This window comes from Opisthorchis viverrini, assembly GCF_000715545.1.
Source record: "Opisthorchis viverrini unplaced genomic scaffold opera_v5_72, whole genome shotgun sequence".
In the NCBI taxonomy this organism is placed as follows: domain Eukaryota; kingdom Metazoa; phylum Platyhelminthes; class Trematoda; order Opisthorchiida; family Opisthorchiidae; genus Opisthorchis; species Opisthorchis viverrini.
In genome coordinates, this window is record NW_008751728.1 from 1017270 (window position 1) to 1042809 (window position 25540).

General features: G+C 41.6%; 2 protein-coding genes across 2 annotated transcripts in view; both read left to right on the top strand.

Annotated features, from left to right (window-relative positions):
- Window positions 1-20921, top strand: part of T265_04392 (hypothetical protein) — a gene marked incomplete at both ends in the record, with an annotated part of 43656 nt that extends 22735 nt beyond the window's left edge. Inside the window, 7 exons of the mRNA XM_009169131.1 lie at window positions 764-877; window positions 4110-4334; window positions 8874-9039; window positions 11741-11922; window positions 13018-13198; window positions 17958-18175; window positions 20784-20921. Of these exons, the coding sequence (XP_009167395.1) occupies window positions 764-877; window positions 4110-4334; window positions 8874-9039; window positions 11741-11922; window positions 13018-13198; window positions 17958-18175; window positions 20784-20921 (1224 nt within the window). The remainder of the gene's footprint in view (window positions 1-763; window positions 878-4109; window positions 4335-8873; window positions 9040-11740; window positions 11923-13017; window positions 13199-17957; window positions 18176-20783) is intronic.
- Window positions 20922-20981: 60 nt separating this feature from the next.
- Window positions 20982-25540, top strand: part of T265_04393 (hypothetical protein) — a gene marked incomplete at both ends in the record, with an annotated part of 77070 nt that continues 72511 nt past the window's right edge. Inside the window, 3 exons of the mRNA XM_009169132.1 lie at window positions 20982-21177; window positions 21452-21720; window positions 23420-23735. Coding sequence (XP_009167396.1) covers window positions 20982-21177; window positions 21452-21720; window positions 23420-23735 — 781 coding nt within the window. The remainder of the gene's footprint in view (window positions 21178-21451; window positions 21721-23419; window positions 23736-25540) is intronic.

A 25540-nucleotide genomic window follows, 5' to 3' on the forward strand; every position in this document is an offset into this window, starting at 1 on the left:
ATATATATATATATATGGGACAAAAACTACCGGTTATTTGTCTTCCATCTACGGATCTGCGCCTTCTCTTCATGGATCGCACAAATTCTTCCATAGACGTCATCCTCGCTTTTGGGCAGAGTTTTGCGAGTCGAATAGCTTAACTACAGAGGTTGAAAAGTTCGGCTTATCTGTGACGAAAAATAGTGGCAAATATTCGAACCTGAAATTATTTCATCTATTGCCCAGAAAAAGCACCCACAGAAAAGTTGGTAATTTTTCATACTACTAACTTGTCTCTAAGTAAACGGACATTGAAAGACACCAGCAACTTTCGGGAGGTAGAACTAAATATCAGGTTTAAATGCGACACGCCTCCGATTAATTCTTGGCCCAAGTCTTATAAGGTTCATGTACACATAGCTGACGGTTCGTTCTGCTTAAACAAAACAGGCCACACGAAAGTTAACTTGAAGAATTCCACCACCATAGGAATTAATACCATAATCTTTTTCAACTCCGGCCAAGTGAGTTTATTAGTTAGAAAGAAATAATCCTATCCCATCGTTATGCAGTCTGCTTGGAATGGCGGACCCGACTAGCCTTATTATGCGCTTGATTTTGATCTCGGTAACTTCAATTGATGGATAGGGAACAAAATGTCGTCATATATTTCCTCTGCAATTGGCTCCACTTGTGAAAAACTGATTCATCAAACTACAATTTATACTTTGCAGAATCTTAAATGTGCCTCAGTTTACCCAGTATTCTTTATCATTGAAAGTTTGGTTATTGGAACATGGAAGAGGGACTGACAGTCACCAGAAACTTCAGTCAGATACTGCAGGAAATGCAAACTGAATTGAAAGGAAAAGTTCTGAGGATAACAACAAAAGAGGTGAGTTCTAAGGTAATGAAACCTTCCGCTTGCGATAGCCACTCCCCTTATAAAATTCTTCTCCTTCATTAACGTTCCCATTTATGTAGTGTACTTTTCGATGCGTGCTGGAATAATAATGTGGTAGGAAGTTTTTAAAAAAATATTATATGAACTTTGGTGCCTGAGTTGTTTGGTGGATAAAAAATCACTTACATCTTGACAACTTCAAGTAAAGATAGGAATACATAGGCAGTTGGCAAACGTAATAATGAAATGAAGCGTTCTCGATGGTATCATTCAAGTTTTTCAATAAGCTGATTGTAATATAAATTTCTACACATCCAGTCAACCAAAGAGAAGTCTCTAAATGGACTGAACTTTTATTATGCAGGACAAATTAGGATTTATTTATTTAGTGGCAAACGAATCTGGAGCAATGTGAAACAAATGTACTTCGATGTAGAATAAGCATGCTATATCGAGATAGCCATAAAAAACATCAAATCGCTCCATATGAACATTTCATGCAATTTGAAACCAGGAAGTTACTCAGCCAAAGATAGGTTCTTTTTTCTGGTTGCAGAATATTTAAGTTGCGGTGCGTTTGCTTTCCTGCAAGGCCAGTAGTTTACCTTTTAATTTTTGTCAGTAGCACTTCACCGAATTCGGCCGGTTCGCGCCATTTCGTTCGTGTGTTGGATGGAAAAACATGTTCGATATTTGGACCTTATACAAAGAATAGCGTGGTTTACAGTTCTTTAACGTTGCGGTCTAAAGACGCTATCGAGTTTATTCATAGTATTGGCCTTCTAGAGAACATTAGATGACATGGAGAGAAGAAAATCACTTTATTTTTGAAACCAACCCCTTCGTACTATATACTTCAACCGGACGGAACGCAGAGAAACCCCATGTGAGGAGGATCATTTGAAGGCCATAAAATGCGGAGAATTCTTGGAGAAATTCAAACGATGGAAATATTTGACTTTTATTCAAAAAGAGGTTTTTAATCAGGTTGCTGAGACAAAAACGTCATCTATGCCATGTGGTATGCGGCCTGCTGCAATCCCCAGCCCATGAGATGCTCAGGTGGTAGTGTCTAATTCACTAAGCTACTCAAAAGTACCCAAAAATGTGTGCAACTATTTGAGCCGAAGTTTAGCACTGCTTTGAAGACTACTGTTCCACAAAAGAGGTCATTTTGACGGTAAAAATGCTCAGTATGCAATGTCCATCCATCTTTACAGTCACTTCATATGAAGATCTGCAATTATTTCATCTGAACCATCCTAAATTCACACTCCGATTTTGTCATGATATTTCACTTCGTATCCATCCCGTGAACTTTTGATGCAACTCCATATTTTTCACTGAAAGCATTGTGTTGCTGGCAATGGAAGCTTCTATGGAGTGAACACTATGTTGGCAGATCTCGTAAATTGGTCCTTAGCGTTTGCAGGAGACATTTACTAGTTCCCTTAGGAGTAATGTAGAGCACGGTAGATCAAATCGATACAGGTACTTCAGCGCAAAAGCCACTTTCGTGGCCATGCACGGCATTAATTACATAGGAACCAGAGACTGCAAATGAAGTTCAGAAAGCGGACACTCGGAAATCCTAGTAACCAATGTACTACATACCATCTTCATTAGTTCTCGCCAAATTTATTAGCAGCGTGTCAAGTTACCCTCCTTTTATTGAATTCATACCATGTAACACAGACTATCTGTGGGGGTCATGATCATTTTGCGAAGAAATGACAGTTCCCTGCTGGAAAATATTAGATGGATTTTTCTTATCGAACGGAGGGTACAGGATGCCTTATCTATTATTCCTGGTTTGTCCAAAGAATGATCGAAGATTTCAACATCGTTCTCTAGCAACTGGGCGAGTGACTTTGAGTTAATACGTTGTGAAGGAATACAAGTTTTGACCTTATTCCCCTAAGTAACTCTAAATTAAAAGCTTGTCAGTGTAGCTGAATACATTGTAGCCTATTGAGCAGACCTTTGTTCTCTCCGAAAGTTGAAAGGAAATGATGTCAAGCATTACATCTGACGGCTGTGCAGTCAAATAAAGTCATGAAATTAGCCACAATGATTGGTTTGTCAAGAAATGCAATAATACCTGATCAGTTTGCGCCACCTTAAGCCAGGCATTAAAGACTTTTTCCATTGAAACAACGTATTTTCAAACCGGATTATTGTTTGGTTGACCAGACAGCAATCCATCAGTTTCATTTGGAAAACATGTCAAATATCTAACCAGCAATATCCGGAAATTAGCATTACACTGTCCATTGTTTTTTTGTTGCCGTCCGATTTTTATTCCGTATCTCCTAAACCGTGAAGCGCTTACTTCACGTAAATTGTGGCCTTGAAATGCTTGAAATTCCTCTTCACCTATAGGTTGAAGTTTTTAGCGCAGACTTCGTCCTGTAGATGAAGCTAATCTAAAGTGAAAAGCCAAGAAGCGCTGTTTAGCGTTGGTTTGGATGAAAATACGGAACTGCACTAAACAAAACGATTAAATTATATTTAATTGAATGAGTGCAAATCTAGTTGTTGTTATCCTGTACAATCCACCGTTGTAACCTGCCATTCTTCTCATTTAAGTAACGATTATTTAAAACATAAGTAATGCATATATTAATTTTGTGTGTGTAAAAAATAGGAGCTCGTAACCATGAACTGCTACGACCGGACCAAAGCGGCTAGGCCCACAAAAGATCACACGGCAAACGAGACCACCAGGTTAGCGGGATTCAAGGATAATGGGACAAACGAAATACCAGTTCACTAGCCCACCTGTCTTACCACAGTGACCTATGGGGAATTATTCACTCACAGCACCCTCTGAGACCAGGGTTTGACACTGAAGTTTGATGGTCATCGTAACTGCAATGAAGGTGACCCCATTTCCCAGTTAGTGGCACTAACTTCTTCAATGTTTTGATATTAATTTTATGGAATTCGCTGAATGTTATAGCTTATGAATGGCTGAGATTGTGTGTTTTAAAACAAAAAGAACAGTTCCTAACTAGACGCATAATCAGATGTGCACTACTAGAACATCATACCACCGGTACCACACCAAAATGAATGCCTTTCGATGTACTTTTAAGCAAAATAGTAGAACGCGAAAAGCATGTTTAACTGGTCCACCGTTTTGTTTCGTTAAAATCGTTTGCCAAATGCTTGTTCTCTTAAAAGAATCTGCTAACGTCCATCTTATGTCTCGTGCCTTCAGGAGAAGCCTTACATGATGTACAAAGGCAATGTGTCCTCTGGAGAACCAAAGTCCACTGACCCAAAAGATTGGCGTGGGTTTTGTATCGATCTCCTGAACGAAATCGGCAAAGAGTTGAACTTCACATATACAATCAATTTAGTACCAGATTCAACGTACGGTAATGCAAAAATCATTGACGGTGAAGAAGTTTGGGACGGGATGGTTCAAGAGCTGCGAACAAGAGTGAGTTATTTCTACATAGAACGATGGTTGATTTAAGAATATCACGTTCACGCTTATGGTTGGACGAGGAATAGTTGCAATTCAGAGGTTGAAGAGAGTCAGCCAACTAAAGTCAATAACTCGTGATGCACAAATCTCAGCCTTACCCAGCTTGACTTTGTTGAACATTACAGCCGCCTTCTTTCTCTAGCAGATACCATGGGTTGAAGAATTGTAATTACCGTCACACCATTTCTGTTCAACAAATAAATTAAGCAAACCCTCGATGTCCTCACTTGTATCTAGCTTTTACTAACACGTGGTAGTTGATAAACAAACTCATATTCATCAGTCACCCTAAATTGTAGCTCACATGTTTGCCAGAACATAAAGGTGTCATCCGATACAAGTGACCATTGTTGCGGGATGATTCTTTATGTCCCGAATATTTCGTTTTGAATAAGCATTAGGCGACGACAACGTAAATATGGTTTCTGTTTGAGACGAACTAATATGAGACTAAATGGAAAAGTTGAAAAAATTCAGTAGCCTTTTCGTTGTGTACACATGGACCAGGCTCTTTTTCTGTCGCATAAGGTATATTTTATTGAGGGGCAATGCTGTAACCTAAAGTGTCCAAACGGCTTCTTATCAGCGATGCAAATGATAATAGAACTTTGTATGTCCAATGGCTTAATTTTGTCTCAGATACGGATGACGGGATGCACCCTTCGGGTTTTAGTGTGAATGCGTTTCACAATTCGGTCAACAGGCATGGCTTTGGACTTGTTTTTGGCTTGTTTTTGGACTCCCACCACAAAGTATGCTGACAAATTTAGGAAAACGAATTCTAATTAGGAAGGGGAATATTTGGTACCAGAACACCTTCAGGTAGGCTGTTCCACTGTACTTGAACTCCATTAAGCATCAGCTGGCGTGCACTTCGCTGAAAGTTTGCCGTATAGAACTTTTATTTTTAATCAAGTTAGTTTTTACCTCACAAACAATGGCGACCTTCGGTCCTGGCGTACTTAGATAGTAAGTTATGAAGAAAGATGCTTAGTAGTAGACCTTTGGTAGAACTTTCGTACAAAGTGAAGATATAAGTCCAGTTTCTGAATTCGAACCTCTACAGAAGAACACTATGAAATTTCGGCCAGGTCTCATTGAAGTGTTATTGAATCTAAAAGTAACGATTTTCATTTGGAAATTTAGGATTTTTAGAAAACCTTGGGATGCAGATGAAGCAGAATTGAATTGCATGTGATCTCTTATAAAAGGATACCAGTCATATTATTCTATCAGTACTATACCCCTAGTGTTCTTGGGCTTCGTCTATCTAATGAACAGATTTGTGCAAGCGGTTCTTGAGTACTGGATTTTCATACTAATGAAGAAGTTTGAAGGCATTGCAGGGAGCAAATGTTCATCTATCTGTCCCGCCAAACACAAAGACCATCGCACTGAGGCTAAAGTCATCAATTAATGAGTTGTGAGACTACATTTTTCCGCATTGGTCATGTAAAGCCATCTAAATCGGGACAGGGAGATAATCCAAATATGAATCCAAAGTGTTCGTTTCCAACTACTGAGCACAAGGCAGGGACAATCGGAGTAAGGCCATCAGTATGGTCTACGTTTTGTGGGACAGGTCCTCAGAAGTGTTCTGCTGCCAGTCTCAAGAACCGGAAGAATGTGCGCATCTAACCCTCAGAGACCCTAAACTACTGATCTACCATAGGTTAGCAGGTACATAATTAGCTCATCTTTGGTTAAGCTGAACGATATTTAAGCATGTAGTCTGTTAAGTCAAAGTTTAATACGGTTCCGCTGTTTAACCACACTCAAACTTCCAAAATTTCTTCTCCTTCTCTTAACAAGAACACTCCAACTAAACAGCAAAATCCATTTTACGCAAACAACCACTTTAATCCGTTGGCCGCAAACACCAGAGCTGACACTGCTGATGCAAGAAGACTGACTAGATTTGAGTTTATTTGGTCGAGCCCAGAGCATCACTTGTCGGGACAACAACAATGTGACAGGATCAACCGATTTCACAGAAGTCTTTTCTCAGTTCGCTGGCATGACATTAGTCATCGAAAGCGGCAGGTATTTGTCCGAATTATACCGGAACCGAAGTTGCTTATGCGATGATGCGCCACTGCCACTTCGTTGAGTTATTAGTCTTTATAAGTTAGCTTTCCACCGAAACCGATCCAGTTCTGTGAAAACAAGCTATAAATAATGAGTATATTTCGCTACTTTCATGCGGTTCGGTTTCAAGTAGAACATAAGGTTGACGAAAACCCGACGACTGCGCTAACCTGATGAGCCCCAGGAAGTGCGAAACCGGTCGTGGACTGTTGAAGAAGTTACAATAACCTTTTGACTAGTGCTTTAGGCTATGATTATCTTCCGCCAGAGTAACCATTGAAGTTCTACAAGATCAACTATTAGTGTTTTGCCTTTTTTCAAACACGCAGAATCGTCAGCAGAACAGTAGACTCCCAGTACACGTTTTTCCTCTGACCATCGTGTTTACCGTTTCTCAGTACTGAGACCGAATTAAGTGATTGAACACAAAACGAATGTGGTTTGATGAACAGAATCACGATAATATGGGTAAAAATTCGGGGCAAATCTTCCTCCCGAAATTTGTCGCAGAATGGGGTGTAAAACACTGGTTGTTCTAAACTACCAATCCGTGTTTAATTTTCACCCAGTAATTTGCACCTGTCCAAAGGAGACCCCAACATATCATGTACAACTATTCCGTTTAACCAACAACCGAGTGACAAACGTTTACATTAGCAGAAGGTAATTCGTTTTCGATTAGTACGACTTTTTGCAAAGCTCACATCTATTTACTTCAGTCATTTTATCGTTACATAAACAGTTTTTCTAGGATTTAACAACCGATGTTTTCTCTCACGATGCCACATCTCAGCTGCCCAACGACCAGAATATTATTCGAGCAGATTGCGACCAAAATAATAAAACTGCATGAGTGGAGAAATTAGAATGTACAAAGTAAACCTGAGAATCAGAAAGACTTATTGAATATAAAATCAAAACATTAGCTGCACAATATCTGCGGTGTAGAAGCACATAACTTGTGCATCGTTCTCATGGTATTCATCCATGATTTTCGTAGATCGATGATGCTATTTGCACTGACAGTTTAGGCAAATGTAATCATGTTATCACAGGACTAAACCGACGATAAACCAACTTTTCTTGAGTGCAGTGTTGTAAAGATGACAATATAATAGATGTCACTGCGGGTCTTTACTAACTTCAAAGAATTCGTACCACTTTGTCTTGCCACCGGAAGGGACTTCACTCATGATAAACATAGGAGTGATACAGGGTGCACTCAGGAGATTGCAAGCAACAGCAAGCAGAAATTGCCAACCTTTCGGTATGCAACCGGGAAAAAGTAGGATTGGTTTCTTGGTCAAAAATGCAATCACCTTGCAGCAATCGTTTTTTAACTTTATACAATTCCCTTAAACGATATTATGTGTACTAACCCCCCCCCCCGAAACTTGCAGTTGATGTAATTTATCGGGTCAGAATATGTTAAGGCTTAGAAACAGTTTACTATACGTTTCATCCTGATTGAAATCCATTGGGTGGGTGTACCAGGATCAATTGAGTTTCTTTTGTCAATGGTGGGGTTGTGATAAGGGGAGAAAGTTTTGATCGAACTGATATAACCAGACTTTAGAAGTTTTCATGAACCGTCACAGTGATACTATTTTCTGGACGTAAACAATAAATCCACATCATTGGAGGGAATTTTTAATACCAGAATGAGAGGTAGATAAATTGATTGAATCGTAGACACTTCCAGTTCGCTCGATGTGCAGCTTTTCGTAGATGTTGCAACTCTCCCATTGGTGTCTCCTAATGGTGTCCAAAGTGTGCACTAATCAGCCGAAGTTCTATCAAGTTCAGCAGGGAATAACTAAATGCTAGCCGCCACTTGTCTTCCACTGGTAATCGAGTTGCGCTGGTTACTTTACTCGGCTGATACAACAACTGACCTGCTTGACTGCGACTGGAAAGATTGGTAGTCGCAGCTAGACTCCCAGTGATCAAAGGACCAAGGACCATATGTAGTTGGTTGCAGTGCCTCGGTCATCCTATCGGAGCTTGATTAACGAGATACATCGCAGTCACACTCAAGCCATTTTCAACTGTACTAAAGCTCGTATAGCCAAAAGGCGACTAACGAGATGCCCGGTTCACGTATCCTTTGTAGGAATCCCAGCAGAAAATTCTATTCCGTGACCTATATTGTATACAAAGAAATTACATATAGGCACAACAGGACGACATAGCCGAACGGGCTGGCGAATAAAGCTAGCATAAAAGTTTTTAGGACCAAATTATTCTCTTATTCCAAATAAAACAATCATTGAAGAGGGCACCGTTCTGGTGAACCAGTTCGTGCCCCGAAATATACCATTATGGGTGAACCGAACTAAGTTCACACATTTACATGCTTTGTATATGTAATTCCTCTTACCCTTGTACCGCTCCTCCTACCAGAAAGCAGACTTGGCAGTCGGGTCATTCACTATCACCTACGATCGTGAACGCGTCATTGATTTCACCACGCCATTTATGTATCTTGGTATCAGCATCATCTACAAACGAATAGAAGATAAGGAAGCAAGTTTGTTTTCGTTCCTTCAACCACTATCAGCACCAGTGAGTTTTTATACACCTTGGTTTGACGTATAATTCAGTGTTCCAAAATACCAAAATAGCAAAGAATTGTGATTATGTACAATGTGGTAGTCAAACTTAAACTGGAAGTATCTGCTTTACTTGACAAATAAGATATCTAGGTTGTTTTATTGATGGCCTAACCAGGATGGATAGCCGTGACCTTCCATCCATTATTTGTCTTACAAGTTCATTTGAATTTTTTTCGAGCATCAGTTCTTCTTCTGCATCAGTTCAAATTAGCAATACCACCACAAAATACGGTCACTATTACAATCCAACTGAAACCTTGCGTAATTTGTTTGCTAATGGAGTCACATAAGCCGATTGTTCTGTGGTGTCTACGTGAGACTGGAGCTGCATACCCAGATATACGACGGTGCGGATGGAAATCTGTGAGATATGCTGAAATATTAGCATCATGTTATCTGAAGATTCCGAATTGTCTGAGTTCTCCTTTTGTATGCCATATAATCCGCCGTTCCATGAGGATCCATACAACTCACTCATCTGACTTAACACACAGTCCACGACGGAGCTACAGGACCACTCATGTCTTTCACCATCACTTTGTTCTCGTGAGGAGAAATTTACTTCTTTCCTGTCAGTGGGTGACTTGGGGATGTAAAACGGGAATCTACAAGGAAATTCATACAAAGAACTAATTCAACGACACAGAAAATTTGGAAACAAGGACGACTCACCAACAGGACGTTAGTATATTAATAATATTTTGTCACCGAAATACACTAGATTCAACTAAAAACGTCTGTGATGTTCTCTGTCCAGTTGACGTCTTTACCAACGCTTCAATGACGTCCACCGAATTTCCCATTTGACATATTTCTGTATCGCAGTGTGGATAAGTCGCGTTCAGGTTAGGTCCTAATAATAACTAGTTCAGCATCTGTACGCTATGTTACAGCTCCTGAAGATTCAAAAGTTGCAAGTTACTGGTTTGGAATCCTGTCCACTAGTAACCATGAATGATAAAGCTTGGCGTCCCAGGATCTGAACCTATTCACTATTGGACGCTTAGCCACTCCGTATTCCCAATTCCCAGTATCCGACTTGGACAAAAGAGTGCACTGGACGAAACTCTTCACCGATGGATAACATAACCGAATCATGACACCTGTGCGGACTGAATCGGTGCGAGTCGACAGCTGTCCATTTGGACTGAGTTCTCACCTCATGAAATGTGTGAATCATCATTTGTATAGACAGCACAATGTTGAATAGATTCAGCTACTGGCAAGCTAAATACTAACATTCTCGCCTACAGGTGGACAGGAGCGCGTGGTATTTAAACTAAGCCAAAGCGCTGGTTTACAACTCTCAAATCCTCATGAACTGACTTCTACTATACAGCGTCAAGATGCTGGACTGGCCAATTTTCAACCCTGATCTAAATCACCCAAACTATGACACAGCAATATACCAAGTGAGCGATACTGTAGACACCAATGATCTTCAAACTGGGTTTTTGGTTGACCTGAGCTAGAGATGGAGAAGCGTTGGTGACGATGTCACTTGGACACTCGACAAAAGCATTGCACACGGAATCCTAGGGTCTTCAACTAAACTGAAAAGAATGCATCGAATTCGATAGAAGGTCATCTTATAGTTCCCTCTTGCTTGATTTTACCTTCTATTTTCAGTTATCTCTTCGAGTGATTTCTCCAACAATGGCATTCTTGTTTTCTAATGAAGTTACCCACAGACCAAGAACTAATCCTTTTCTTCAACTATAAATGGTCACGAAAAGTACTATTTTTCCTTTAGTACTTTCTTAGGGTGTACGTTCAGCCGTTCAGCATCAGTGATCTGGTGACGGAACAAACATTCAGGGGAAAAATACTAGAAACTAATGATACAATCCTATCCGAAACCCCTTACTGGGGAATCAGTTGGAAACTGATACCGGCTAATTAAATGCAAGAGTTGTATATAAAAACCTAACTTGTCAGAAGAGTCGCAAGAGATCCAGTGTCTCATCTCAAATCATGAAGAATTGAGAGGTGTTAAATGTTCCTCTATCTATTTCGGCTTTTATTCTACGTCACTGGTGTTGTGCCATTCGGACACAGATACGGGAACCCCAAGGTATCTCAGGCAAATATCCGAGGAATTAGGCACGATCCAAACTGTGAGCCAAAAGCCTTTTGTCTAATCTCTGGAACCACAGCCTGTTTGTTGACAGGTTAAACAAATGTTTGTGTATACAATGCTATGCTTAAGCCGGATGCGCAGCATATGGTAATAACTCGGGTGAATCTTTCTCATTGTTGACATTTTGAGTGTAGCTGATCAAGCGTATACGAGTCTCTGCCGTTCCAGGCAGTCGAGTGTACGAATAAATTAACCCAAACTGAGAATAGTGATGAGTTTTACCCATACATAGTACACATACACAGTTATTCAGGACGAATACAAAGCCATAGTTGTCATCTTTATTGAAATCAATATACTGGCCATATGTAATGGTGCCCATCTGTTACATATAATATGTGGCATAAAGGTACTGTTACTCTAAAAGTTCATGGTTGTATGCGTGTTGAGATACTGTTGGGGGCGCTTGAACTTAGACAGGAGGAAAGTTCTCAATTAAAAACTTTGACTCAAAAACCTGACCGCAAGGCCGCAGTGGTGGGCTTCAAACTACGCGGGTAGCTCCAATTTCAAAGAACACATTATCACACTGGTTCCAAACTTCAACCTGGAAGATCGGAAGGTCATGTTTGTCAGACACCTATCCATTGGCCAGTCTGATAGGAGTGTTTCTGTGTACCTTGCATGGCCATCCTTCAACAAAATTCAGTGGGTTACTTCGGTATGCAAACCATCGCACAACGATAAGGTCCATTCTGTTAGCGACAGATACGATGTTGTAAAATGTCCTAAAAGGACATGATTTGCGATTGTTGGTTTACGAAACGAGCACAGTATGACACAAAGTCACAGCAAGTATACTTCTTTATGAGCTACGTACAGCATCTTACATAATTGTACGTTGTATTTTGTGTTTTTTAACCAGTTTACTACAAAGTTTTCCTTTAGCTTAGCTAAAATGACCATTGCCCTACGCCTTTGTGACTTTTTTAATGGATGAATGACTGATCAAAACCCTTACATTGAGTTCATGATCATCTCCGGTATTGTCGACCGTTTCTACGTTGAGATCACATCCTACATGTGAAATCGGTCAACGCTTCAGAGTAAGACAGTACTTGAAATTACTGGGAATCACCCACTTTGTGCGACCCACAAATCCCCATTGACGATTCGAACCACCAGTCTTTCGGTTTGTAGTTGAAAACTTGAACATTCCGTCACGAATGACTGGTCAGCAGTTATTACAGCATTCACCAATGTGCGTTCGATACTTTCCCACCTACCCATCATACAGCTGATCAGTAATAGGGACGGTCTTTATTTATCAAAAACAATCATGTGAATGTTACTGACGTGATCGTAACGAAGGGCAACAAAACCGTTTACCAACTTCAATAATCTAGGACAGTCCTGTGGCGCAACGACTGTTTCCACAAAATCTATCCGACATTTGGATGGGGCACCATTAGGACGGATATTGTAAATAAATACCACGTTTCAGGGTTGCAATTTGACCCTCAACTAAAAGTATTTTCGGAGTATACAAGACAAAGTTTTCGTATGTTTTCCTCATTTTCGCTGCCAGAAACTGTGGCAGGTAGGAATATCTGCTTAAGCATCGCACTCTGCTTGGTCGTGCAGGATGTAGGGTTGTCCGTGTGCATCGAGTTGATGAAATATTAAGCATCTTGTTTGTTCTTTCGTACGAGGTAATTTGCTGCGGTCAAACACGCAAGTGGAAGGCTAACAAGTTTTCTCCTCTAAACATGTCAAAAACATTGGAAGATTAATAATTTAGCTCACTTGAGCTACAAGAGGTCACGAAGATTTCTCATATTCTTTTTCCAAGGTATGGGGCTATATTCTGGCTGCCACTATCATGGTTAGTTTGGTTCTGTTCGTTGTCGCCCGGTTCAGCCCATACGAATGGAAGGCCGACCACCCATGCAACCTGAACTCAAACGTACTTGAGAACAAATTCGACATGCTGAACAGCATATGGTACACTTTCGGAGCGCTGATGCAGAAAGGTAAATATCACACTTAAATCCATAAACTGTCATTGTATTCACATTGTTCTTTCTAATAGAAACCATCAAGCGGTATTACAATCTCTATCATCATTGTTGCTATTGTTATTCTTGTGAAGATAACACTTTGAGTCATAGGCCTGAATCAGGACTAACGATTACGCAACTACACGGAAAAGCTGCATTGGGGGTCTGCCAGACACTTTCCTCCGATGAGCAACGTCAAGACGTTGCTGCCGGTTCAAACAGAACACCGGAATACCTGTGCTGTCATGATCCGTCCAGCACAGCGGAAAATACCGAAACTTTCTGGTCAGCAACTCAAGTTCGAATGGGTTTTGGGTTGATTACTGAATGTAACTAGTCGGGTTGACACGAATTCGCTCCCCATAAGGGAGCAGTAAAGTCATTGGCGGTAGTGCCTGTGCATGCCATGGTCGAGTGTTTCCAAGTTCATGTGAGTAAAAATTGGTGAACATTCTCAATCGTCTAACAGTTGAAGCTTACCCAGAACGATACCTGTGGTTGCTTTTCGCTGGAGCCCAGAGGAGCGATTCAAGCTGGAGGTAAACATAGGCTAATGCAAGTTAATTCGGTTCGCAGCTTTTTTCTGTGGCGAACGTATCAGTGGCTGGATCACTGATTGGTTAGATGAGATAAGGTTTGTTATTTTGAATTGGATTTACACGTGCATGTACATAGGCTTAGTGCTATGATTCAAACAAAATCAAAGAACCCACATGCATTTAAACCTAAAGCGTGTGATCTTCAACTTCAAGTTAACTCCGCGGAATAGATTTTTCACTTGATATTGCACATGGTACACCACGCCTCGTAGAGCTGTTGGTGAATAGAAAACAATGTATTCGTATAGACAGGATAGTGTAGTAGACTAAACATGAAAGTGGAAGTATGGCTGTCATGCTCTGTGAGGAACCATCCCCGGGGATAGCCCTCCTCAAAACTGATCACCACTCACTAGTCCCTTGACGATTCCGTTAAATTTCAATGCTATGGGCGACCAACCTTCGGTCCGCATTCAGAATCAATTTTTGAAGCAGACTGCTGTCAAAATGCACCCCGGGTAGAAGTGAAAATAATTAACAACTCGTTTGCGTTTGTGTAAATAACGCACCAACGTGGAGAGTGGTGGTCTGACATGTATCAAACAGTTGAATTTGACCTTACCGGGATGAACAAAGGCAACATATTCCCAGAGTGATGTCCTTATTTGTTGCGGCCAAGGTGTACGGGACTGCATCGAAAAGAAGTATCACTAGTACCTGGAGTCAACTCTTAACCTAAATGAGATAAAATAAACACCAGTTTTAAGCCGTTTTCAACAAGGGCGCACCAGGAAATCTATCACCTCACAGCAGCACAGTCTGTTTATTTCAGCCGTAATACTTCTGGAACCGGAAACACTCAAGGTAAGTAGCATTCGAAATATCGACTGAAAACTACTGGTGAAAGTTCCCAAAATTTGGTTACTTAATCGGCAAATGGGCTTGAACTGGTGTACCACGGATGGAAACCCCCGTTTTCCAAAGAAGTTTCCGGCGTGCCAGTTGAACACGATTAACAAGCTTATGTAAGGTTGTTCATATAGCTATATCAGCTATTTCATAAAACGGTCGTATGTTTTGCGAGCGGATTGTAAAGATAGACTCATTTTTTACCCACTGGGAACAAAGCGAGATGCTAATCAAATACTCGTCAATCTATTTCTGAAAATTCCGATGCAAGATATTAACTTCGGACCACTAACAGATCAACATGGAGTGACTTCCGCTGGTCTTTCTCAAGCCCAAATATTTGAAATGGATGAAGTCCAGCTAGAATCCATGAGCATTTCACACCATTCTGTCTACAAACGAGGAACCAAAATACTTCCCCTGGAATCTGCTTTGTTCGGCTTCTAAACAGCCCTATATTCGATTGGATCAAACTATTCTTTTCTGAGAACCGACCACAGTGACAAGATTAATGTTTGGCATTTACAAGCAAGGTTCCGAATTCCCATAGATTCACGATGTCTCCGATTTCCCCACAATTTTCGGACCTGTAGTGCTGTGTAGAAAAGGCTTGGGATGCTCAGGTCACCTTCTTTCGGTCAAGCCTCTGAATCGATGCCCTAACTTATGGTCTGGTAATCGTGACTATGTCTGAATAGCTAATTAGTGCACTGTTGATGATGACCATAATACAACTCAGAAGGTATATACACTAATAAAAGCCCTCACTATGGTTTACAGTGGTGGATTGCAACACGTATAAAAATAAATGTAACGCGAAACGGGAGCAAGTCAAAAGAGGAACTTATCGTCTGTGAGAGTTCCTTGACGAAAGTCCGGACGGCAGGAATGTGTTTTCTCCGCAGTATGGCTGCTACGCGTGTTCCATAATTGTCCGTGGGCTTGTGAAGAGTGATTGACTTCCGGCTCCCTGTGCGCGCGGAGTCTGTGTGCTGACTGTATTCGGCTCCCCCAAATGTAGGTCCGTTTGTGTGTACGTGGGTGTGTCAGCACATGAACTGTTGGTACGCTCACTAGAAGGTACAGACAACCGGTGATGTGATGTGACGTGGTTTGTGAGTGGGAAAAGAGACAAGTCTCGTGATCCAGTGAGCGACTATGAGCTGTGGGTGACGGGGTAGCTACAAGCTCACACTGGAGCTGTGAGCTGTCCGGGGAACATCTCGTCCAGTCTGGTGAAGCAAAGCCACGAGTAGTGACTCCTCTTCCCCGGTCAACGGGATCGCTGTTGGCTCTGCCATCCGGAAAGTCAAACAGCCCAAACGTCATGGTGGCTTCCACCCCTCAGTCAAATGAGAATGTTTACCGTCTCTGTTCCGCTCCGACTGGAACGTAAGGGAACGTGGGCATGCCCGGTAAGCAAACTACGGAGCCAAGCTCAAAGACCAGCTCTAGGGTGATTTCACTAAGATGCTGCCCCGTATAGTGGCCCAGCGTGAGAAGCGAGCCCGAATGAACCAGCCTTCCAGCACATTGAATCCAACTCAGGGCCCCTTTTAGGCTTGACCGGCTCAGAGGATGATCCGCCTTTTTTCTGTGACTGACCGAGCAAGAGCGGTGAACCGGCCTCTGAGGGTTTAAGGCTACGCAATGGGAAAATCTAAGAAAAGACCGAGGCTATGGTGCATCAAACCCCATAGGTTCACTGCGTTACGGTCCTAAACCAAACAAGAGCCAGACAACGTGCTAACATGAAATGAATTGGGCTGTCCTAAATCACTCATCTGCTAACTATTGGAGGATTTATCGATAAGTGTGATGTCACAGTAGTCTCTTCTCAGGCCGAACCTCCCAGGCTCGTATACCTCCTGAGAACAGAGGATTCCACACCCTAAAATGTTCCTTGTAAAGCCTATCAGAAAGAACACTGAACGTCATATGACCAAGCTGCCATAAAATGTCAATTTTATCCCCACCGTATCCGAATGACTGTCTGAGGTGTACAAAGACCGAGCTTTAAGCCCTCTGTTCCAGAGTGCTCTCCAATTACTATCAGCGGATAATCCTTTTCGCAATCACCCGTGTAAGATACACTAAATGATCAAACCCATATGTCCATCAATCCAGTACGTTATTCTTCTGAAAAGCGATTTGAAATACTGTTTTCCGATCGATTCCACGTTTCAGAAAGAACCCACTTATTTGAAGGACAACGCTCTTAAGTGAGCCATTAAAATGACTTCATTCAATTTGAATCTTTATAGTTCTTTTGAAAGAGACTGTTTCTTCTGCTAAGGAGGCAGCTTAAAATGTATTTAAGAGACCAACTACGAGGGTTTCGTTGACGTTATGCCACAAACGGCCAGATGACAAATATGGTCCGCGGGAGTAAACTGCCAGCGGCTTCTACCGAACTCTGAAGGATAAAAGCAATGAACGAAAAGTCCTACAGTCGACTGGATTTCCACCATGCGTTCTTGGAAATGAAGATTAGCTCGAGTTAAATGGGACTCGCTCATGTTCTGGTTTATAAGATACCACTAGTATTATGTAAATTTATTCGATCATGTACTCGAGTATCACAATATCTGTCATGGAAGAAACCGCAGCTGCTTCGCATGTTGGTGTGCTTTATACAGTTTTGAACACTTCTACGAACAGAAGAGAATTCCTGATTATGGTGATTTTTCGATCGTTCTGGATGTGTTAGGAGGTGCAACGCTTCCTTGATAAACCCGAAGACTGTTACATTGGGACCACCAATAGCTGTCAGTTTTGCAGCTTATGTTCTGTTCATTCCAAATTTATGTTAAAACCGAGTGTTCACCGACGTTACCAGCTCGGCTTTACGTAATATGTTTCCTAAGTTATTTTGCCAAAATTATAGTAAGTTCAAGCCGTGTGTGCTTATAGGTGAATGAGAACCTGAGCATTTCAGAAAGAGTGTGGCTTGTTACAACCTTGTGAATATTATCAGATTACTCCCAAATTTATTCATTTTCTGCTTTGCGTTAGAATCTGAAAATGCCGTTAGCTTATCACAGAATTAATAATAACCTCCGTTATTCTGACCCGATGAAGTCAAGCTGGTGCTACACAAATTCTTTCTCTGTCCATTGATTCCCTCTTTTCAGAGCACGAATGTTGTGTAGTATTTGATATCTTCGGATGTGCGATCACATTTGGATGCATCATTTGCAGTAGGGCCAACTTTTCTCCAAGTCATTTTTGTCGCAAACCACTTCAATGCATGTATATCCCTCAACTTCTGCTTATTTTCCAAGGGTCAGATGTCGTACCACATGCAATGTCCACCCGAATCATTGCTGGTTTCTGGTGGTTTTTCACCCTCATCGTAATCTCATCATACACGGCAAACTTGGCTGCCTATCTCACTGTCGCCAGGATGGAATCTCCAATTGAGAACGCTGAGGATTTGGCGAAACAAACGAAGATCAAATACGGCACGACTCAAGGCGGATCTACGGCAGCTTTTTTCCAAGTAGGAATTTCTTGCTTTGCTGCGTTGTTGCCGCTCACAATAAGGTTGGACATCAGATATATATAAACCAAACCAATAACTGAAGAACAGTATTAACAAGATATTCAGCTGGGATTTAGCTGAGCCCTCATTTAAAACCGAGTTCATTTGCAAACGACGTACGACCTTGATTCGCGCAAAATAGAAGCTTGATAAAAATTTGGAAACTGTTCCTGCCTGTACTTCAAGAAGAACAATACCTTTCATGGTCTGCCACAAGCAATCTTATGAGTTGTGTGTTCCAAAAAAATCAGCAATATCTCGAGAATGCTACCAGCTGAAACACGAGGAAGCCTTAGTAAAGCTCAATTGAGAGTGGGACTCAGTTGAGTCCCCTATTCTAACTAAATTATTTTGCACATGAAGGCATTACATCAGCAAATAAAAAGTTACAAAAAATGGGACTTAAAAACAGGAAACCTGACGTATCGAAAATCGGCCGACGTCATTTAAAGCCGTCTATGGTTTGTCAAGATGGTATGCTATCATTATTTCCCATAAAAGCCCAAGGGCTAACACTGCCTTAGGATGGGATCGTAAATTTACTACTGCTTCAAAAAATAAACCTATATATTAGATCAGTGTGGATGGAAGGAAAAGTTTTCATAGAAACTTCGCATACAGTATTACCTCGTGCCAGCTTATGTACATCATATGTTAGCACATTACCAGAGGTGCTCTACAGAAATATGGGTTTTGCCTTGAAAGTTATGGAAAAACAAACAAGAATATAAAAAAATCCTGGGTTGTCCAGCGCTCATGGATGCCGCGATACCGTCGTAAATATTCCATCTAACGGTCGAGGAGTACACAGTTGTGTGGACAAGAGGGACCTTAAGAGTGAGTTACGATAAGTGTACGCACGTATGATAAATACCAACCCGAATCACCTGCACAAAACTCAGTGGGGTAGAGGTTCATCAAAAAAGCAGTTGAAAGTTGACCGAAGGCCGGTTTTAAAAATGTTCCGTCCTATATGAAGAATAAAAGTTCCCAGTCCAATAGCTATATACTTTGTTCAGTCTGGAATCAATGTAAATTTACTGAACGGCCGATTACATATTTCTTACCAGAGCAACTACCGTAACTGGTGGACAGCATTTCCACGAACAGCTATGCTGAATATACCCAGTATTCCTCTGAAGCTTCTAGCATATGTTCCTTTAAGTGAACCTTGTTTCTTGTAACCCATCTTGATTAGCCTCACAGAAAACCAATAAATTATCGGGTCGACAGTACCTTAAATTTCATCTGTCGAGTCTCCTGCTTTGTTGTGACCTCCATTTGGTCACTCCAAAGGCTTTTAATGTGTTTATAGGACTGCAAGCTGACGGTCGCCACAAATAATCAACTTCAGACTATCAGTGACCGAATTAGTGTGCGAATGAGTGAGTCGAATTTCCTGCGATTTGGGCTAATTAGAACATAAAGTTGATAGAAACTCGGGGACTGCGCCAACCCGATAAACTTTAGAAGGGCGAAGGTGGTCATGGGCTGTCGAAGAGTTTTAGCAACCTTATGAATAGGGTAATAGGTCCATGCAAGCAAGGCTTTCTTTGCATTAAATGCTGAGTTTCTGATCAGTGTGCAACACTTTACAGAAACGGGATTAAGTCAGAATGGCCGGATTCAATCTTACTGTTCCAAAATCTGCCACATAGATTTTGTTTGAAATAAACTCGGGAAGGCTAATTTATATCACCTCCTTTTGAGGCATTAATCGGAAATTTTCCTCAATAATTATTCCGGTTCTCATCGATTGTAGTTTACTAGCAAGCGAGATAGAATAATACAGTATTTTTTAGATGAACATGCCGAATCGGGAGCCAGACAAATTCAGACATTCGGTGACATCAACAGACCAAGCATATGACAAGATCGCATTCCGTCCGCACGCACATCCCACAGACCTGGAGTTGGTTGTCCTTTGTCGAGATCATGTGATTGTCTAGTTATTACACAATGGTGAATGATGTCTAGCCGAGATGTTTGCGTTTCATCCAGCTGGTTCTGGGAAATGAATAAAATATCAACATTTGTAAGGCGACAGAATCTACTGGTTGGATTAAACAGTCATGAACTAATGGTACTGGAGTCCAGAAGCCTCATTTTCTGGTCGAAACGCAGTCAACTGGCCACACTAGACTCGTGTCCGTGACAGCGACATAGTTAAGTCAAACTGGACCTCGTTATCTTAAGGTATTCCTTTCATTTCTACCGATTCCATATGTTCATATTCACACCACTTTCATGTGAACTGTCGTCCTCCTGCTCTGGCGTAACTATCCAGAGGGAAGCAGTGTGTATTCAACGGCCGGGATTTTCACGTCTGAACAGGTGAACATATTCCCGCTTGAGGGATGTGATTGGTGTGCTTGACTCATCGAACGATTGCCAATAGTTGTCTTGGTTGAAACGATCGACTGACCCGCCAGTCAGGACTTACCAGTCAGGTAGCGTCACAGACGCTTGAAACCCACTGGGTAACCTTTTCGGTGTAGACAGACGCTTGAAACCCACTGGGTAACCTTTTCGGTGTAGACTCACCAGAATAATTATACCAGAACAGGTGAACAACCGTTCAGAAGGGAGTGGTGTGAATATGAGCAATACATATCCCTCAAAACTTCAGAAAAGTTTCCATATGCCTCCGAATAAAATGCCGTATAATTTGTTTATACGCCAATTTGTATTCCAAAGCACTTAATTAATCCGCTTTATTTATACCGTTTCCATTTAGCATTCCAAGTTTCCTGTTTATAAACGCATGTGGCAGTTCATGAGCTCTCAGAAGGGCGTACTGATGAACAGCACAGAGGATGCTATACGTCGAGTGAAACGGGAGGAATACGCATTCATTTTGGAATCCACAATGAACGAATATTATACCCAAAGAGACTGTGAGCTCATACAAGTAGGTGGACTGCTGGATTCAAAGGGATATGGAATCGGATTGCCAGAAGGTGGGTTTATTCAGTCGTTGCTGTGAAAAGACTGTCAATTTCATGTAAACCAGAGTGCCCCAGCAATTGGTTTGCTCATCCTTGATTGTTCAGACGTTTTCGCCTGAAATCACGAGATGTTACTAAGATGGTATGGAGACTGAGAGATCACTGTTTGGGTTTTGAATGAAGTTGTAGAAGGTCTTATTTCGGAATTGCAGGATAATCAAGCACAAGCTACCATCCATCTGTTTCACGCTACCTATCCTTAACTGCTCTGTGTTCTCCTTCGAAGGATCAAAATACAGGGACCCCATTTCCGAAACCATTTTGAAACTACAACATAGCCAAACAATACACAAACTGAAATTCCGCTGGTGGCAAGAAATGGACATCAATGTGACATGCGATGCCAAGCAGAACAAGGTGTCGGATACCAGTTCGCTGGACGTGGACAAAGTGAGCGGATGCTTCGTTATGCTGCTCATTGGAATGGGTGCTGCCTTAATTGTCAGCCTCTTTGAATTCATTTACGACGCATACGAACGCATGCCGAATACCAAGGTGAGCTTCTATAACAGTCTGTTTCATTGCATGCTTTCGTAGACCAGTTTTGTCTTTAGCTGCACTAGTGTAGATAACGTCTAAAGCGCGATGCAGCGCATTGTAAGTAGAAGGCATCTAGTCCAGCTAAATTCCTATGTTAAGACACTCCGTACGCATAATTTAAAAACTGTTGAAGGTTTACTGTAATAAATGCTCTTCTAGCACATACTTCTCGAATCAGCATCTGTCTCTCTGTACAAACTCTTTGTCCAGCAGATCCACACACTCAGGAACAGCCTGATATCTGAAAGTAGATAAGAGTGAAAGACAGAATTGATTGAAGAAACAGAAGAGGCGAATGTAGTCATTTCGATGGAATCTGTTACTGAATTCATTGGACGGTGTATTATTTCTGAAAAATTTCCCTGAGTTACACAGTATTTGTGTGGTTGTAAAAGCGCGACCCATTAGCGAGACACCCATAAACCAAATTACCCCTTTTTGTTTAGAGTCAGTCCACTTCTGGTAAGAATAATTCTAGAGTTACAGAACAGAAGTTGCGGAGTTGCAGAGTGTAACTAGATACCCTGGAGACTTATTCCCAAAGAAGCTTTTTTGATTGCGCACTGGGAGCCCGCCAAGTTGTCTTTCGTCAGGAAAGTCAAGATTGGTAGAAATGGACAGCCAATGCCATTTAACCTGCATACAAATGATGGACAACCATAGATCACTGGAAATCTCCAATTCAAAGCGGTTCAAAGCAGATACTCTATGTGGAATGGTGCACAATTTGTAGACCGAAACCTCAACATCAGTAGCATAGAGGCCTAATATGGCAGCAAGCCTTGGTTTATTCCACGAACCAATACGACTGCCACTACAATAAATCAGTTAAATTCACCCGGAACTCGATAAATATTGGTTTATCTTTAGTTCCTTTATCTTGCTGAGGTTTCACCCAAAGACCTGTCATGCGATGGTTCCTCTTCCATACACTCACTAACAGTAGCTCTCATCTCAGATATTCGGTACCGTGCACTCAGTCAGCCCAGCAACAGTTATTGTTCAGAACTGACAGTCGGTAGCTGCGTGCGACGCTCTCTCGCCAAGTCCGGGAGTCTTTTTGGATGCGATCAATGTGCCTGTTCTATCTCATACTATCTTGCTAAAATGTCTAAAAACATGCTTCGACAACATAAATTCGATTTTTGAAGTGAATCAGGGCTGTCTAGGCCTGCTGCTTTCAGTTGCTTTATCTTGAAAGACCGGCCTAAACGACAAACCAAAATCAGCGTTTATTGGGGAAAATTTACTAGGGACCTGGGTTTTAAGAGTTTCCTAGAACATGTTCTATCTGATACTATCTTGCTAAAATGTCTAAAAACATGCTTCGACAACATAAATTCGATTTTTGAAGTGAATCAGGGCTGTCTAGGCCTGCTGCTTTCAGTTGCTTTATCTTGAAAGACCGGCCTAAACGACAAACCAAAATCAGCGTTTATTGGGGAAAATTTACTAGGGACCTGGGTTTTAAGAGTTTCCTAGAACAGAATATTTCAGTCTGAGGCTTTGGGGATAGAACTGGCTTGTGAACAGTTTTCCCACTATTTGTAGACAATTTTTCAGTACGTATTAGAACTTAGAACGCTCAACTGTTTAACAAAATTTGGTTAGCGCGTTCATTTATTCTCCTCCACTTCGTTTCTTTGACGTGCAGCGCACACTACATGAAGAGGCAGCTCGTGCGTTCCGTTTTTCAACAAGCTGCGCCAGTTTTCGAAGTAGGATGGCTGAGGAATCGACCAAGCTGCCACCACCACCTTCAATGGGATGTGGTGCAGGGGGAGACAAGTTCTCTTTATCGGCTGCGCTTGCCTACGCCCCCTGTCTACCCGCCCCGGAGCTTCCACCATTGCAACTTCAAGTAGATGATGCACCTGAGAACAAACGACCGTCGGGGGAGTTGTCCAAATGCGCTGCTGGTTGTAACTCGTCCGACAATGATCTTAATGTAACTACTAATCAGGGGGAAGGTTAGTTCAAACTAACAACAGGAATTTTAAGTGCTGCTTGTCACAACTCATTGCGGTCAATAGATGTTACTCATTTCATTTATCAAAGGATTATCGGTTCTGTGATCAAAGGCACCCTGGCAAACGGTTGGTTGACGTCGAATAGAAGGTTGTCTTTCAGGTGCAGTGTGATATAAATGCACCATTTAAAACAAAGCAAATGGCCCACGCAGAACAATTTTTCTACCCCATATTTGATCTCGATCGAAACGAACCAAAGGCTTATGGCCTAACATTTCTCAGTCTTTCAGTTTAGGCTACATCACAGAAGTGGCTGATTAATCCTGACTGAAATGTCTCCAAAGAAAAGTTTTTTATCCGGCTACCCAAGTAAGGTGGTCATGAATATGCGCCAGCGTCTCAACATTAGATGGCAGCATAACTGAATAATCCACTTAATTTTTGAATGAGTATCGCACTGTCCTCGGGATACCATCGGTCGTCCCAACAAAACGATTAACTAGTGCTACCTTATACAGTGGTATTGGGCTATCGGAGTAATACTCAGCATAGGCGAAATCCCCTTACACAGTAATTCCAAGGAGTATCGGAAGGCATGAAGCAACTGCTAAACTACTAACTTCGGGTCGAATCATCTGATGTATGTAGCATATGACATAGCAATGACAGTTTCTCCATTTTTTGTTTTTGTTTTCCACTGATCAGTTGATTTTGTTGATGTTGGCTGCCCGGCCAGGTCATGCTCTCCATTTTTGTTTTTGTTTTCCACTGATCAGTTGATTTTGTTGATGTTGGCTGCCCGGCCAGGTCATGCGTCTCAGTTATGCAAAGCGCCTCTCAGCCTGTATGCATCAGACAGAAGATCAACGTAATATGAAAGCCGTGCCACAGCAAACATATATGCCTTCTCCATACACTCATCCCATGGTCATACATACATGAGCGTGAAACCCAAATGCCCCTAAGGAGCCGAGAACATCGGTGAGAGGTTTTACGAGTGCTCAAAAATTGGCAACAATCTTTGTATTGCTTGTGACATATCCATTCTAAACAATATGGCCATAGAGAATGAGTAAACTAAACAATCTCACATTTTCGAACCTGGGGTGAGGATGCTCAGTATGATAGCTCCCATGTTTAGTTTATTGCACCGCTGACTCTGATTTTGGAACACTGTCAATGTATTCATCTGGAAGTGGTTTTAATCGTTTAGCCTTTAGTTACTGTTTAGCTGTTGGTTATGCTACCGCGTAAACAAGTTGTGCGTGTTGTTGGGGCCGTTTCCAATACGTTTCGTGCATACAGATACACCCAACATCTATCAGAGTAGTTTCTTTACGGTTAATGAGGTTGTCACTGAGAGACTTTGTCTGTCAAGGCGTACAGGTTACAGGCGGCAGAGCTGATGATGCACTATTTATATAAACCTAGAAGTTGGTCTGGTGGCAAACAACGTGCTACTTGTTACCAATAACCCATGGGACCGTAAGTTAATTTTTGAACCATCCTTGTTAACAGTAAACCATATGTAGGTGGTACGAGTGTCCTGCTATCAGAATTAGCACGTGCCGACCGCTAGGATTTGAACGATAAACCCGGGATTTCTGGCTTTTCGTGCGCACCATCCATTGTTCAGCAGCAGGTGAAATCACGTCTCTAGTCGTGTTCACGCAGCCCCATGAATCAGCTGTTTTTAACCGATAATTATTATCAATGTCTATTCTACTCCCGAAATATTTTTGGTACAGTTGCAAAGCAAGTCAACAAGAATATAATTATATTGCGTCACATGGAATGCTCCATTT